At 36.9% G+C, this 17,796-nt stretch overlaps 1 protein-coding gene across 2 annotated transcripts in view; it reads right to left on the reverse strand.

The window, feature by feature from the left end:
- The window catches only part of gabra3 (gamma-aminobutyric acid type A receptor subunit alpha3), a 253,492-nt gene that overhangs the window by 61,000 nt on the left and 174,696 nt on the right, over positions 1-17,796 (reverse strand). For both annotated transcript variants that reach the window (XM_055179776.2, XM_055179775.2), the window contains 2 exons: positions 9,649-9,731; positions 3,182-3,325 (listed from right to left, as the gene is read on the reverse strand). In XM_055179776.2, coding sequence (XP_055035751.2) covers positions 3,182-3,325; positions 9,649-9,731 — 227 coding nt within the window. The remainder of the gene's footprint in view (positions 1-3,181; positions 3,326-9,648; positions 9,732-17,796) is intronic.

The raw sequence follows: 17,796 nt of genomic DNA on the forward strand, positions 1-17,796 counted from the left end.
ACACACACTTCCTGCCTACACTGAAATCATGTTTTATTAGCAATGTATGCTAATATTCTCTTTATATTTGTTTTTAACAATGTGCTGCGCTGTCGCATCTCAAAATAAACACATGGAGTAAAAGTAGCATACTAAATTTAGGGTGGCACCCGGTTTGGCCAGTCAGATTTCAGGTTGCCAACACAGACACCCCTCTGTCTCTGCCACTATCCTGGAATGTTTTTTATTCATTTTGTAGGCAAACAAAAATTATACATATGTATTAATTTCCTCTTATAAACTAACCTTTTAGATATTTTTGATGGTTGAGTTAAATTGGATAGTGAAGGTAACACATTAAGCATTAGCCTTTAGACCATAGTTTTAAGTTCAAAAGATTCACAAATATGTGAAGAGTTCAAATGAGATAATGATTGTAACCGAATGCTCTTGACACATACTTTACGTTCATCTAATACTTTTGCTTCAAATCCACTTAATCCCCGTGACTTTAGATCATTCAGAAATACAGTTTTTTAGGTCCATTGAGATGAATAAAAATGAAATCATTTCAGACGCGCTTACAGTACACTCTTAAGAAAAATGGTTCTATATAGTACCAAATAAGGGTTCTTCAGCTTGTAACAATAGCAGCACCCTTTCTGGTACTATATAGAACCCTTTTTTAGATGGTTCTATATAGAACCTTGCCTTGAAAAAGTGCTAAATAGAACCTCAGTGGTGCTATAAAGAACCCTTTTATTTATCAGCAGTCAGGAGGATTATTTTTTTATTTGTTTTTTCTTATTTATAGCACTTTATAAGGTTTAAAAGTTTAAAAACAGAATTGCAAGACATCAGAACATACTTTTATTTTCACTTTTTCATTACATGAGGTGTCATACAATAATAAATATGTGCATTAAAATCACAATCAGAATAAATATATTAATTATTATGCAAATATAACAAATCACTACTCAAATAAGATATGGATGTTAAATAACAGCTTCAATATTAAATAAATTAACAATAAAATTTGGCAATTAAAATCATTTTAAATAGACAACAATTACATGAAATCAATAAAATCATGACATCAACATCAAAACATGCAAATGATAATAAATCCTGAATATTAACATATTATTGACATTACATTCAGATGTAAACACTTTAGCACAAACAGATCGATGACAGAATACAAATGAATGGGATGTTTATAATGCATTATTAACTGTAAAAATAAAAGTCAATAGGATTGTGTCAATCTTTGTAGAATCTCACCAAAAAAGTCCATATTATTTTCTTTACGGGATCATCCAATACTCCAATACTCCATCCAATGTTCTTTGTTTTGTTGCAATGATGCTGAACATTTAGTCAGATAAGAGTAAGATAAGAAATGGTCTGCTATTGTCATGTTGATCTTGAGACGCAGGCTGTGAATAACACAGATCTCCATCACCTGGCTGTGGTCATCATCATACAAGGTTGAGCATCAGGCTGAACAAGATTTGGATCTGTTGGAGATGGGAGAAAGGATAAGACATGGAGACAAAACAAGTTAATATTAGCCTGGAGTTTGCTTACATACTGTATGTAATACATGATTTGACAGTTTTAATATGATTCTGCTCAAGATACCCGTTTTGTAAGTAAATACGTGAATGCTTGGTGAAAGATTTATTTATAAATTGAATTCACTCAATTCACATAAACCACTGTTATCAAGCCAATGGCAGACCTCCAGAGCTTCACTCATGATCCACCTACAACAGATAGACAAAAATAATTCTGTTATCACAAGTAAATGTGCCACAAGATCACACACATAATCTCCAAAATGTTTAAACAGTAAATAACTATTATTTTAATGCCAGCATTGAAAGTAACATGCATACATCACCTTTAAAAACAGGATGTGTCTTTCATATCAAGCGGCCATACGCACTGCCTTCACTCCCAGCATAAGCAAGATTACCTCGCATATGAAAACTCTGAAATATCAATAAAAAAAACTAAACACATGTTGTACCACATTCTTTTCATAATTAGTTTAATAAACTTAATGTAAAATATACATGTATATGCTTTATAACAAACACTATAACAAATCATTATCCTAAGTCATTGTTAAAGCAGAGTCCCTGAAATATATCATTTAAAACAATATGAAGATTACCTGCTTTAAAGGGAATGAAGCTTACAGTATGTTGACCTGTTATAAAATAAATAAAGTACATCAAAAACACGCAAAACCTCAATTTTGCAAAATGTTTAAACAGTAAATATTATTATTTTAATGCCAGGATTGAAAGTAACATGCATACATCACCTTTAAATACAGTATGTGTGTCTCATATCAAGCGATCATATGCACTGCCTTCACTCCCAGCAAGATTACCTCAAATATAAAAACTCTGAAATATCAATAAAAAAACTAAACACATGTTGTACCACATTCTTTTCATAATTAGTTTAATAAACTTAATGTAAAATATACATGTATATGCTTTTGAACACTTTAACAAATCATTATCCGAAGTCATTGTTAAAGCAGAGTCTCCTATCATTTAAAACAGTATGAAGCTTACCTGCTTTAAAAGGAATGAAGCTTACAGTATAACGTTTACCTGTTATAAAATAAATAAATTACAATAAGAACACACAAAACTTCAATTTTCAAAATGTTTTTAACAGTAAATGATGATTATTTTACTCTCTTACCTGCTTGTGATGTTAGTCTGCAGGCAGTTCTGCAGGACTGATGATTCAGGGCTTTTACAGGTTAAAATAATCAGGAGGCAGCTTGAAAATAACTGACAAAATTTAAATAAAAAAGGCGGGAATTAAAGAACGCTTTTGCCAAGACAAAGAACCATTTCAGCAAAAAAAAAGAGTTCTTTAGTAAGATATGGTTCTATTTAGAACCTTTGTCATTGTTTAAGAAACTTTTAAGAACCTTTTTTCTTAAGAGTGTAGCAGGTTTGGAATCTGAAATCTTCATATACAAATTGAGACTGAAATATCAAAATACTTTTAGTTAGAAAAATTTGATATATTGATATAAAGGTAAAAAGGCGTCTAAAGATACAAATGATCAGAATCATGTCACTCCAAGTCTCCAGTTAAGGAAAATACATGAAGATAATTTTTCATGAGTCACATTGTTCTCTCAATGTTAATGGAAAATATTTACCTGTACTGGAGCTGATGGTCTCTTTGCCAATGACATGGCCCAACAGGTCATACTGGTTGAGTCTATAACCATCAGGAGCCACAGAAACAGATTTCTCATCATCTGCTGTCCAAATGTACACAACCTCATTGTTGGTGTAGGCATCTAATGAAGACATATCACAGCTGATGAGGTATTTGTTTGGCTGGGCTAAACTTACATTCAATAACATGTTGCAGTGTTCCCCCCATCAGACTTGTAGAATAGAATCCAATGCAATATTTTACGTGAGCCTGCCTGTGAAAAACATAAAAATGTTTTTCTACATAAAATCATCCTACATGATGTAAAGAACATTCTGTAAAATATAACCTTGATATCTTGATATATTGACTGAGTAAGATCATGTCAAAGATTAAAATCAAATGTTGATGCTCCAAATCTCATCATTAGATTATAATGACTTAAACCTGGATTTACAGACAGGGTCATATTTGTAAAATCCTTAGCTAGTTACTGCCAAATACATACAATATCATTATATATCATTATATAATATCATAACTAAATTCACAGACTTTCAAAAAAGAAAAGACATGTGACGTAAAGAGAGAAATGTTTTGCATTGCATTCTCTTGTGTCATCTTTATTGCCCCAAAGGCAGAAAAATGCAATAGGTAATATTAGTTTATTTAGACGGTTAAACTGCAGAAAAATATTTTAAATAAGCTACAGTATATATTGGCATCACTGTATTTTAGTGTACGATTCGCTTTAAGTTGCGGCATGCACGATAAATAAACTTTTCAACAATGACTTTTCCATTTGCTTTTTTCTGGCACTAAAAACGTCCACAATACTGAATGACAGCCACATATTGATTGAAGCTTTTTAATTAAACATGACAAAAAAATAAATGATGCTAAAATCTAATATTCCCCAAATACTGAAAGCAAGAGATTTGACATAACAACAAAGTTTATATTGGTTTATTAAATCAATATTGTGTGCAGACTATTTGGTTATGATCTCATGCATGCCAAAAGTTTGTAGCCGTAAATTGTTGATGCCTAGTGATCGAGTCAAATCATGAAGCTAGCAGCACAGTTGTTTAACGCTATGATTACACAGATTCTTCGATCTGGTTGCCTTGCGAGATCAAGCATCTATTTCCATTAAAGATTCAGTCTTTGGGTTGGAAAACCCAATTGTAAATTCACACGCTAACACAAAACAAAGCTCACGAAGAAGAAACAAAGGGCATTAGTGTGAATAAATGCATCTCAATGAGGACAATTTGAATGCAACTTTAATAAAAGCCGACTGCCCATGGGTCAGCTGCTCTCTTCCATTAGCCTCTGCTCCTGGTTCATCGACTTTAACGTATATTTACGGGCGAACGCAACTTAGGACTTATCGTGTATGAATTCACAATAGCTAACTGTAAAGAGGTGTAACTACAAAACAATTATCCTAAGTACCGTATGCAAAACAAACAACACATATGCAGACAGATGCATGTGCGCCCACATGATCTTCTGTGCTAGCGGGGGAAGAGCTGGCAGACTAGAAATATAATTCACACGGCAGGCAGGGGTTTGCTAATTAAATTTTGATGGCCAGAGAGAAAACTTATTGTTTAATTCTGTTGGAAGGCCATTAATCAAAAGCTAAACACGTCAAGTTTAATGCCACTTCATCCATTATGAATAGTAATTGATAATGAAGCACATTATTCTGTGTTCAAATATGTATTTGTGTATTGTGGCAGACATTGGGTCTTATTTGCGTCTGGACTGGCTTTTTGGAAACGCTACAGGCTGTAAAAGGTCAAATGTGTGACAGACTTTCAAAGCGAAGACTCGAATTTATCCTCTAGACTAAATTCAATTAATAGTGAGGGTGCAAAAGACATTTTGGCAATAATTTGAATGATTCAAATTAAACTGGAAGAGGAAATGTTTCATTTGTACATCGCTTTTCCTATTCCACATAATTTGGTAATCTTGTGAACGACCTTGTCATTGTAAGTTAATTAATAGTGGCAGCATGTTTCTTGGTTTCAGCAGAGCTGTCCCATGTTTTCTGCGTTAGATATCGTGGACTGAAATAGACGTCAGCATCTTGTTAAATGTCGATGTTCCTTGGACCTAAAATGAAGAAATAAGGAGCTTGTTTTCTTTCAGATTTCGCACTCGTTTGGCTGTTATGCGTCAGCCTCGATTATAAATCATCCCGTCTGACAGCCATACAAAAGCTCTGCACTCATTGTGCAAGTGTGAAATGAGCTTTTTATCTGTTTACTAGAGCAACTAATGGAAAAGAAATAATAATTAGTAGAAAAAGAGAAACACAAACAGCATAGGAAACCACGAATTGTAAGATTCCCAAACTATGGGAATGCTTACTTAATGGGAATCTAACAATAACAAACAAACAAGATAATGATTGACATTCCAAATAATTTTTGGAGAGAATATATCACTTTAAATCTAAACTTAAGACTTTTTTCTTTAACAAAGCATTCATATAATTTGTCTAGTAAATTATACTTATCTCGCAACAGTTTTGTATGGAACGAAGCATTCACATAACTCGTCTGGGTAATATACTAATGCCGCAATAGCTAGCCTGTCTGGAACCGAGCATATATTAAAACACAACACTTTCATTACATACGCTAATAGGATTTTGTCTCTTTCTCCATAGCTCGTCCTTGAACCCGAGGACATTGAGACAAACAGACCCAGTTCCGGCTGCCGTGGAGGTCAACACCACTGGCCGTCCTTCAACGAGATGCCCAGCCGATGCCTGACCAACAACCACCAACGAAACCCGTTAAATCTCCTTATCCGTTTACTTACCTTTACATCCCATATAAATATATATATATAACGTCAATATCTCCCAAGGGTTTTTTTCGTCTTAGGACGTTTTTCCCTCCTGGCCAAAAAGTCGGGAGGTTTTTCTCTTAGGAGGTTTTTCAGCCCTGGGAAGTCAGCCGACATTGGCTTAACTTAGCACCCTCTTGTATACGAGACATTATTAATACGCTCGCTTCATAGCCGCTATATTTTGCTACTTATATCATCTGTCGATTTTTTTAATGTAAAGCTGCTTTGAATTACCAATTAAATTAATTTACAGAGTAAAACAAACTATGTAACCCTTGTTCCCTGAGAAGGAAACGAGATGCTGCATCACCATAGAAATGCTTTGGGTACGCTTTCAGGTGTTAGTGCGTCTGAATGTGTATATATATCCAACCGATGGTGGGGTGCGGGAGCCAGGAAGCAAAAAAGGCAGCATAAATAATGCCCCCACTATCTGGAATATTACCGAAAAGACGCTTACAGGTATGCAGGAAGTATGGCAAGGGAGACGCAGCGTCTTGTACACTTCTCAGGGAACAAGGGTTACATACGCAACCCAAACGTTTCCTTTCGGGGGTAAAGGCACTGTGTCACCATAGATGCTTTGGGAACGCTATAGCCAATCTGCCAAACTACGAGTGCCTGTCTGTGTGTAAAAAGCACAACTAAGACCTAAGCACCCAAAATCCAGGAGTAAGAAGTGAGATCCAACTCATAAAACTGTACAAAAGTGAGTGGTGAGGACCAGCCTGCCGCATCACAGACATCTGGGACCAAAGGGTTTTAGATGCTGCCATACATCTAGTTGAATGTTAAAGTGTCTGACGGTTAAAGGAGAGGGCCGTCTAGAAGCTTTATAAGCAAAAGAGAAATAGTCAACTATTAATTTACTCAAAGTCAGCTTGGTGGCCGGGAAACCTTTCCGGGCCTAACTAAAGCATAACAATAACTGCTCTGCTTTCCTGAACGTAACTGTTCTGAGCACATAGATGTCCAGTGATCGCACTGGACAGACTAAATTAAACTTCCTTTGGCTCGTATCCTTAAATAGTGGAAGGCAGAACGCCTGCAAGACTATAGGGTGGATATGTTGTTAAAAACCTTAGGAAGGTAGCCTGGCCTAGGATATAAAAAGCCTTAACCATGCCTGGAGTAAACTCAAGACAGGTCGACAAAACTGAGAGAGCCTCTAAATCTCCTACCCTCTGCAGCACAAGTTCCCTTGAAAGGGAACTGACATTCAGAATTTAAAGGTCCACTTTGTAGATTTTAGCAGCATCTAGCAGTATCCACCACTTACCCATCCTTTTCTAAACGCATAGTAGAGCTACAGGATAAAAATGTCATTGCCTAAAACAATGTAGTAACAAAACATGCAGATTTTGTCTGTTTAGGGTTACGGCAGAAACATGGTGTCATAGCAGCGTCCAAGACTCGGTCTTGATTAAGACTCAACAGTTTTTCGTCTTGGTCTGGACTCAAACTCGAATGAGATAGACTCGACTATAGAAGCTTTCATCACTAACAACTTAAACTAACGACTTTTTTGGCCCAAACCTTGTGGTAGACTTTCTAGAGTAGATTATTTTTAATAACAAACAAAAAATATATAGCCAGTAAATTACCTTAGATAAAAATCTTTGCTAAAGCATCTCAACTATTGCCCTGAGCAAACGTTAATGTGTAAAATTCTTAATCCTCGGGCTACGGAACCTTAAATTCTTGCTGGCTGCCAAATGCCCACAGAGTTGCCCACAGAGGTCAGTTTAGTCGCTAGCCAGACCAATAAACAAGCACAGGCCAGAAGTTAACTTCGGGCCAGGCGTGTAAATGTGTCTGATGAAACCGTCTATAACACTGGTTACCTGGGACAAGTAAAGAATCACTGTCACTAAAGAATACTGCAATTATACACAACAGATTAACTAATTAACAGCAAACATTCCTGAGAGCCATATACAACAATTAAAGGGGCCATGGCACAAAACTTTTTTAAGATGTCAAATAAATCTTTGGTGTCCCCAGAGCACATATGTGAAGTTTTAGCTCAAAATACCATATCAATAATTTATTATAGCATTTTAAAATTGCCACTTTGTAGGTGTGTGCAAAAATGTGCAGTTTTGGGTGTGTCCTTTAAAATGCAAATGAGCTGATGAAATTCAAACACTAATCACAATGATGGTGGTTTGTCGCAGTTAAAACTCAATTGTGGTTTTCTCTGCACTAATTGGCAGTGTTGTGGTTGGATAGTGCAGATTAAGGGGTGGTATTATTATAATAAGAGCTCCTTATGACATCATAAGGAGAGCCAAATATAAAAAACCTATTTTTTCACATGCTTGCAGAGAATGGTTTACCAAAACTAAGTAACTGGGTTGATCTTTTTCACATTTTCTAGGTTGATAGAAGCACTGGGGACCCAATCATAGCACTTAAACGTGGAAAAAGTCAGATTTTCATACCATGGCCCCTTTAAGACATACTTTGAAATGGGGACTTTTAACAATATTTTAACAATTGACAGATTAATTACTGCCATAAGATTACACCCTACTTGCCGAAAACAGACTAAACATTAAGGAAACATTTATACAACATCAATCTAAACATGTTCACATCATTAAGTTCAAGCTTGCAGCTATTCATCAAATATCATCTATGACTTCTGGATATTCACTCTGCTTGATTCATAAAGCATAAACAAGCTGCTATCAATATTGATGAAAATGTTTCCAGCGGCGCAAAACTAAATCTAAATCAAAACCTTAAATTTACACTTTTCAGTGTTTCTCAGATCTTTAAACAGAAGTGAGAAAAAGGCCCAGAAATATGAGAAATATTTTAAGAAAGAGACAGAAGCGACGAGCATAAAGAGGCAGAGCATAAAATATATATAAACACATAAAAGCAAATGACCGGCTGATTGAGGAAACTTTTAAATGGCAGACGTTAACAAAGCAAATAATTACTGCACAGCGTCTTGTTAACATTTTTTTTGTTTGGCATCTTACTGTCAAGAGGATTCACAGAGTCACTGTCAGAAAGTGGCATTGTGGAATAAAAAGGTACTACTGAAAATGTACGAGTGGAGGACTATTGCCCAGTGAGATGTTTTATTTATAAAGACGTGACCGCAGTGTCACGGTGACCTTTGCTGTCATTGGCCGGGCCATTACTCTAGGAGAGTTACGAAACATGTTCACGTTCATCTTCTTTTGCAACTGATGATGAAAAACAAGTTGCCTTTTGTTAGTCCGCCTTTAAGATTTAATGGTGTATTCAAATTACAACGCTGTCTGTGAGAATTGGACATTGTTTATGGTAAGAAGATAATGCAGATGGGTAATGGACCAAGCGTGACATTTTGTATCAGTCTAAAGCTTTCAAAAGACACTGTGTCATTGAGTCTGCTGGGTTGTGTCCAGAAGATAAGCTACAACATTACCTTGACTATCTTTGAGACAAACAAGATTCTCAAAACATTACCACCCTAAACTCATCATTGGGCTTGCCACACAAGACCACATACAAGTTAACAAACATCTGACCGGCTACCATTAAGAAAATAATGAATAAACTAGAAAGGTCTAGAAAAAGATGGAAAACACTTACAGCTGCCAAACTTAAGTGGGCAGGCATGGGCATCCATAGGAAAATCCTCCAGATGCATGGGACACTCAGCATGGATGGTTAATCTGTACAGAGAAAGAACAAGGGATTTAAAGTCAACACAAAACTCTAATAGGAGATATTTTTTGTGTTGGTAATATTTTATTCAATTTAGGAATTGACTGCATGCTGTAAAACAGACATTACATACCCAAATGGGGCCAGACCTAAATGTTAGTTTGCAATATATTGGGGAAATTTAGAAAGGCTGCATTATCTACAACAGACTATCTAAACAAATATCCCTTTACAATTGGCTAACATTACCTATTAGCCAACACATTAGCTAAAAGCTGCTTTAATATAGGTAAAGCATTGCATTAGCATTGCATTAGCAGCACAATGGCTGTGGGTTCAAACCCAAGGTAGCCGAGATACTGATAAAATGTATACATTGCATGCATTGTGAAGTGCTTTGGATAAAAATGGATTCAAAGGCAAAATTACATTTTAATGAAAGATTATGAAAACAACATTTTTAGTCTTTTGGAATCTGTTTTTAAAAAAAGTCAATAAGGCGAATTTTTAATTCATGTTGGCTTCATACAAAGATGAAGAACTGCTGAGTCAAACATCACACGAATGTGTGAAATTAATTCACACCATCTAAAAAAGATCACCCTAATCCAACTTTCAATCTTACACCTTACTAAATAAACATAATCATGAATAAGGTATAATTGCTTAAAATAATTTTACAATAAGTGTTACAAAAAATAAACAGACAAGAATCTAGCAGACAATGTGCTGTGTGAGTACAATATACGAGCCCTCGCTGGAAATTAGATGAGTCACAAGCCGACAGCTCCTATGGCGTTGGGTAAATTGACCTATAAATAGATTCCTGAAGCTTTTAATTAGCTAGAATCAAGGTCTGATCCATTGCGGTGAATCAAAGTTGTCTCTCAGACAGTTTAATAGCTGTGAGACGCCGTTAGCTTGTTTCGCACTCACTCAGTTAATGTCTGCGCAGAACCACAGGTGGTAATATCGTTCAATTCCGTGATGAACGATCTCGGCTGAATTTGCATCGTTCCTCCTTGACTGTCTGCAAGGCCGTGGCAGTAAAATTGGAGGTGAAACTGTGCCATCGTGTGTATGATGTTCTAAAGCTATAAGAAGGATGTGACAAAATTTTTTTTATTGGGCCACTTGTAAATATTTCCGCCGGTTGTTTTTGTCCTACGGGTTAAAGATAAAAGGTTTTTGTTCATTAGTTGTTGGTATTTGGATTGTGAATGGTCACTGGAAGGGTTTTTGCGTATCTGGCAACCCGGGAAGTGACATACATTTTCTCAGAAGAGGTCAGCGAATGTGCGTCTGTGTGTTACGGGTACATCGAGTACTAAGTGCCAGAGTGAATGAGTGTGCGAGAACAGTAAAGGTCACTACATTAGACTTCTTGAAACGTGGCATGAAAACGTGACTTTACAAAGTCGGTATCAAGGGTATAAAGAAAAACACTGTCTACATTTGCACATAATGTCATTGTGTTCACACATTGTTTTATGAATAAATCAGCCTATAATTTTTACACAAATGAGGTGCATTGGAATTAATCCGCCAGTGGTACACCTCCAGGGTCTCAGGTTTTCCATGAACGTAGCTGAACAGATGTCTTTTGTAAATCTGATCAAACTAAAGACTCTTTAGAGATATGAAGGATGTAATACTACTTTATAGATACTCAAGATTAACATGAGATTAGCGGAAACAATGTGTATTACGTGACCTTTAAAGGGACACTCCACTTTTTTTGAAAGTATGCTCATTTTCCAGCTCCCCTAGAGTTAAACATTTGATTTTTGGATCCATTCAGCTGATCTCCAGGTCTGGCGCTAGCACTTTTAGCAAAGCTCAGCACAATCCACCGAATCTGACCAGACCACAGCATCAGCGTTCAACAATAACCAAAGAGTTTCAATATTTGTTCTATTTAAAATTTGACTCTTCTGTAGTTACATCGTGTACTAAGACTGACAGAAAATTAAAAATTTAGATTTTCTAGGCCGATATGGTTAGAAACTATACTCTCATTCTAGCTTAATAATCAAGGACTTTGCTGCCGTAACATGACTTCAAGAGGCACAATGATATTACACAGTGCTTGAAAATAGTCCCCTATTAAAAGTAACCAAGGGCACTATTTTCGGGCAGTGCGTAATATCACTACGCCTGCCAAATCGCAACTTTTAATTTTGTGTCGGTCTTATGATGTAACTACAGAAGAGTCAAGTTTTAAATAGGAAAAAATATTGAAACTCTTCCGTTAATTTTTAGCGCAATGCTAATGGTCTAACCAGATTCAATGGATTATGCTAAGCTATGCTAAAAGTGGTACAGCCAGACCCGAAAATCAGCTGAACATTAAAAATCAAATGTTTAACCCTAGGGAGCTAAAAAAATTAGCATATTTTCAAAAAAAGTGGAGTGTCCCTTTAAAAGAACTACAACTACATACACTGCATGCTATTTCAGTGCATTTAATGCCTGGATAAAAAGGACTGTGGGCGCTTCTGTTTCGTTTTTTGCCCCCTTAATGCTTGTTCATATTTTGCTACATACTCAACTCCAAATCACTAGAGAGTGCGACAGGCAGCTTGCATTACAGCATTAATTCAGTGAGCCCATGTGTGCACGCAGCTCAGCTGGGCCGTCAACACGCATGCACGACGCTGCGGTTGCTTTACTGCCCATTTGTCAGTTTCACGGTCAGCGAGCGTCGCAGTTCTCCCGGGCACTTGGGTTCCCCTGGGCTTTTCCTCTGTCTCAGGTTCTCTGAGCTTCTGCGCCTCTTTCTCGTCTCCTCAATAACGGATTGACCCAATGGTCTCGAACGCATTACCTGCTCCCCAAGCAGCTCTGCCAAAGCCAACATCAGGGATTTGCTTTTAGAAGTATCTATCTGGGCGTAGCGACATACAAGCGGGGTGCAAAATTAACTTGCCTTAAGTTAAGAATAATTACATGCCATGAGTCTTTAAATAGCATTATTTGATTCAAATAATGTTTTGTTTCTAGTGCGGCATACATGAGACCGGACATGGTCTCAAGGGTATTATTTGCAGGTCTCGATTTGGTCTCTGTCTTGTTTTGGTCTTAGACTAAGAGGATTCGGATTTTATTTTAAGACTGGTCAAGACCACAACTGTAGAGAAATCACTAAATTGCCGGTGCCCTAATTTATTTGTTATCATCATTAATATGATTGGATGACAAAGACCCCGCTTCATCCTGAGTAATTTCAGCTTATTTTGATCCAATTTCACCCCCTCATAAAACCAAAAGAAAATTCTTACACATAACATTCACCTTTTTAATGACTAGGCAAGGGAAGTAATAATACTAGATCACTCCTATTCGTAATCACTAAAGCTGTTATTTACTACAGGTTTAAAGATTCACACGAGCCCTCCAACCCAGCGGAGCTCTGAGTTATGGACTCTCCAACATTTGTGAAATAAACAATCCGGCTACATTTCTTATTTACATCTTGGGTACATTTCCCGGCCTCACCAAGCTAAATTTATGGACCTAATCTTTTTATGTAAAATGATGTTTTTACTGTCAGCTACAGAATTTAATTTCAGCATTTTAAATTGTGAATGCTTTCGTTTTTGTTAAATGTCCTATGAATAAATTATACATTAAGAAGCAGTTCATCATTCACTGTTAAATGTGAACATGCGCTGGCACCTTACAGTACATGTTTTATGTGGAGTTTATTCAAAAATGTCAAACATTACCAAAGTCTCAGAGCAGGTTTGTGTTTGTATTGCTGACATTAGTCCTCAGCTTGCCGGCTTGAGAGATTTTTATTATTTATTTGTGCATATGTGAAGAAGTCAGGAGGCATCAATTACAGGATTGAGAAGGACCCACACTGTTATGCTAAAGAGCTGTTTAGCTTTTTATCTTCTCTTGACTGTGTATGTTTGGTCTCGACGCAGCACAAAGCAAAAACCATAGCCTTTTGAATGACCAAGGATCGCAAAAGAGGCCATATGAATAACACGTAAAGCAACCAGTCAAAGGAAATGTCCACAATAACAGAACGGATTGCAACCAGTAGATTATTCATTCACAAATGTCTCTGAAGTTCATAACAACAAAGACAAACACATTAAAGGAGACATTTCACAATGACTTTTTTAAGATGTCAAATAAATCTTTGGTGTCCCCACTAGAGTACATATGTGAAGTTTTAGTTCAAAATACCATATAGATAATTTATTATAGCTTGTTAAAATTGACACTTTGTAGGTGTGAGTAAAAATGTGCCATTTTGAGTGTCCTTTTAAATGCAAATGAGCTGATTAAGGGGCGGTAATATCTACTTCTGACATCACAAGGGGGTCAAATTTTAATGACATATTTTTTCACATGTTTGCAGAGATTGGTTTACCAAAACGAAGTTACTGAGTTGTTATTTTCACATTTTCTAGGTTGATAGAAGCACTGGGGACCCAATTATAGCACTTAAACATGGAAAAATCCTAATTTTCATTATATGTCCCCTTTAAAATATCTCTTTTAGATTCCACTGATTGCTTCAAGCAAAACTCTCACGTCCCAATGGGATACTATCCATGCTAAATTTTATTTGAAATTAGAATTAGTATGTCCCATATCGTGGTACGTTGAAATGAGAATCCATAAAGTTCTCGTATGGTTTAGTGTTTCCGGTGAAAATTATATAAAAGTATAGGTCCATGCACACTCAATCAAATGGTATTACCTACAACTCAGTGCAAGAGGGCAAAGATGCTTTGTATCTTGATGTTTGTGTTTTTTTAGGATCACAGTATTGTCCAGGGAACAGTCGGCACTTCTGTTTCACGTTAGTACTGTATGTCCCTGCGAGTGCATACTGTTATCTACTTTTCCATTACAAAAACGACACATAGTCTACTATTACAGCATAAGTAGGCAGCGTTAGTGATGTTTTTTGTTTAAAAGGGACTTTAAACAGTTGCAATCCATTGGTTTACGTATGTCAGTTTTTCAAAGTAAAAGCACTTTTTTTCAACATTTCAGGTGCTCTTTAATTTCATATTCGGCTGTTATGGAACAAATTAAGTTTGCTATATTAATAAGAAAATGTGTTTTAAGTATAAATATTTTAGTAGGAAAAAATGATCAGTATCAGAAGATATTGGACGAAATAGGGAGTCATAATGGGCCGTTTTCCCGGACAGTGCTTATCCTAGTCCAGGGGTCTTCAACATGATGGCTGCGTCTGTGAGGTGCCCGCCAAATCCCATTCTATCTCATTTATAATATTTATTTATTACATATTTTTATATTAGCTTGGCTTGGTTTACGTTAGGGCTGGGCGATATGGCCAAAAAATTATCAAGAAAATGTTTTCCATATCAGTCGATATCGATAATTATCATGATAAATAACAAATCTTAATTCCTGTCAAATTTAAAGGCAGATTTTTGCTCCTGAAAGAAAATTGTAAAAACCAGATAGTTAATAATGGTTTTAAACTACTTTTTATTCACACTGTACAAAAATTCAGTAGAAATTGCAGCTGGGTTGCCGGTCACCCACAGCAGATCCAAATCTATGCCTTCCACTGGCAACATTTTGTTCAAAGTTAAATGTAAATGTTTAATGTTCAAGTCTTTGTCTTTACAGAGTAAAACTAAAAAAACAGCATCAAGCAAAACATTCTATGAAACAAAATCTGAAGCAAAAAAGAGAAAAAGGTTGATGATGATTTCTGGTTCCCAGAATGCTTTGCATGAGGCTGTTATTGTATAGTTTTATTCTGTAAAGATAAAGACTTGTTAATATTTAAAATGTATTTAACTTTGAACAAACTCCTGCCAGCAAACAACACAAATGCAAATCTACGGCAAATTACCGGCAACCCAGCCTTGTTTTAATGTTCAGGCATCTGTATTAAATGTAAATATATTTGTTATGAAATCAACACATTTCTGACACAGAAAGCAGCAGGCTACTGTCACTTTAAAGCACACAGAAAGCAGAAGGCTACTGTCACTTTAATACCCAAGACAGACTGCTTTAAGTTTCAGTAGTAACATCCAGCTGTTTATGTTCACTTAAACAAGAAAGAAAATTCAGTTATCACGTGTGTTTTAAACATATACGAGCTATACACGCTGATAAATGAATGTCAGGAGCGTCACGTTGCTGTGGGAACACACACTCATACAGTATAGAGACAGAGCGCCGTTATGCAAATTTGGGGGCCGCGCCCACCGGGGGGGAAATCGGTCCAGCCGTCTCCATTGAGTTTGTGTTGCGAGAGGCCGCCTCCTTGTCATTTCTGGCTTGTGGCAGGGAACTGGGTAATGCCTGGGAGCTGCTGTGTGACGGTGTGTGCAGCTAACAGGCCAGGGAACCCAGAAATGGGTTTTTGTGGGCTGTCGAGCCGTGGAGCCCAGCCTTTGGGGAGAGTGGGGTGGATCGCCGACTGCGTTTCCCCCTGGTGGACGCAGTTCTACTGGTGGAGGTGCTGTGGGGGGTTGCCTGTGTCCATTTTTGTGTCTTTAGGCGCTCGTTTTTTGGGGTCGACAGCTTATAAAAACTTATTTACAGATTAAACTTAAAAACAGAATAATACCTAAAAGCTGCTGTGTGACAAGGTGTACATCTAACACGCCAAAAAAATAAATAAATAATTTTTTATAAGCTGTCGACTTCAAAAAACGAGCGTTTAGACACAGAAATGGAAACAGGCAACTTTTCATAGTACTCCTATTAGTAAAACTGCGTCCAATAGGGGGAAACGTAATCGGCGATCCACTTTATTCTCCTTAAAGACTGGGTTTTACGGCTCGACAGCTTATAAAAACTTATTTCTGTGTTCTTTGGCTTGTTAGCTGTACATATTGTCCCAAAGCAGCTTTTAGGCATTATTCAGTTTTTTTGTTATAAGCCAGAAATGACAAGGAGGCGGCCTTTTGCAATACAAAGTCAATGGAGACTGTTGGATTGCTTTCCCCCCCGGTGGGCGTGGTTTTCAGGTTGTGACGCGCTGCGCTCTGTCTCTATATTCACTGCAGTGGTGGATCTGCTGTTTTTCCTCAGTATCCTGAATTTGTGAAGGCCCTGTAAATATACTTTTAAAGCTGTGCGGATGTGTGCGCGCGCAAGGCGGACGCTGAAAGAAAGTACAGTATACTGTTGTGTCTACTGTGTTTGATGAACCCTGTTTACGCGTCCAACATTACACATAAGTAAATGTTTCCGTGCATTTGGATTCCGTGATTCCGTCCGTGTTATCCGCATCGCAAAAATCATAGGGCTCTACTAATAAATTAATAACTTGCCTCATCTTCCACTCCTTCATGTCTAACTGACACTGTGATCGTAAACCAAGAGCGCGTGTCGCATCCGGAAGTACTTGCGCAACATCACGCACAGTGCGTAAACATTATCAACAACTTATCGAAATGCCCTTATCGTTTCATCGAAAACGTTTATATCGGTAAAATTATCGTTATAGAATTATCGCCCATCACTTGTTTACGTATATTAACATTTTAAACAATGATAAAACATATCAACAAGTAAAACAAGAACGTTTTGATTAGACTACATCAAAAAGTAGCCCACAGATTGTTTTATTCATTGTGGTAGCCCTTGTTCACAAAGAGGTTGAAGACCCCTGTCCTAGTCCCAGACTAAAATGCATGTTTTAGCTGCCTTAATTTAAAAACACCTTGTACTGACATATCTTAACACATATCAGTGCCATTGTTTTGTCTTAAGATGCACGCAAGCATTGCTTTTGTAAGGTTTGTTTTGTCCCCATATCTGCAAAGGTTTTGTACTAATGCATTCCTTTTCTTTCTAGCTAACTTTTTCTTCCCACTGCGGTAAAATAAAGTCCATCAGTCACTTATCTTTACTTTCGTAGGCCACCTCTATTATTTGTATTCTATGTTGTCAGATGATAAAAGCCAGTAAAGAAGTTACAGACCATTGCGAAAACCTTGACTCCTATTTGGCGCTCGCCACTCTCCAAGATTTCCTCGCAAGACCATCAAAGCTGCTTTTATTTCCCATCGAGGCTTTGCTTTTCAGTTCTAGTACACTAAAACCAAAAGC

The sequence above is a fragment of the Misgurnus anguillicaudatus genome, chromosome 9, assembly GCF_027580225.2.
Source record: "Misgurnus anguillicaudatus chromosome 9, ASM2758022v2, whole genome shotgun sequence".
Classification (NCBI taxonomy): Eukaryota; Metazoa; Chordata; class Actinopteri; order Cypriniformes; family Cobitidae; genus Misgurnus; species Misgurnus anguillicaudatus.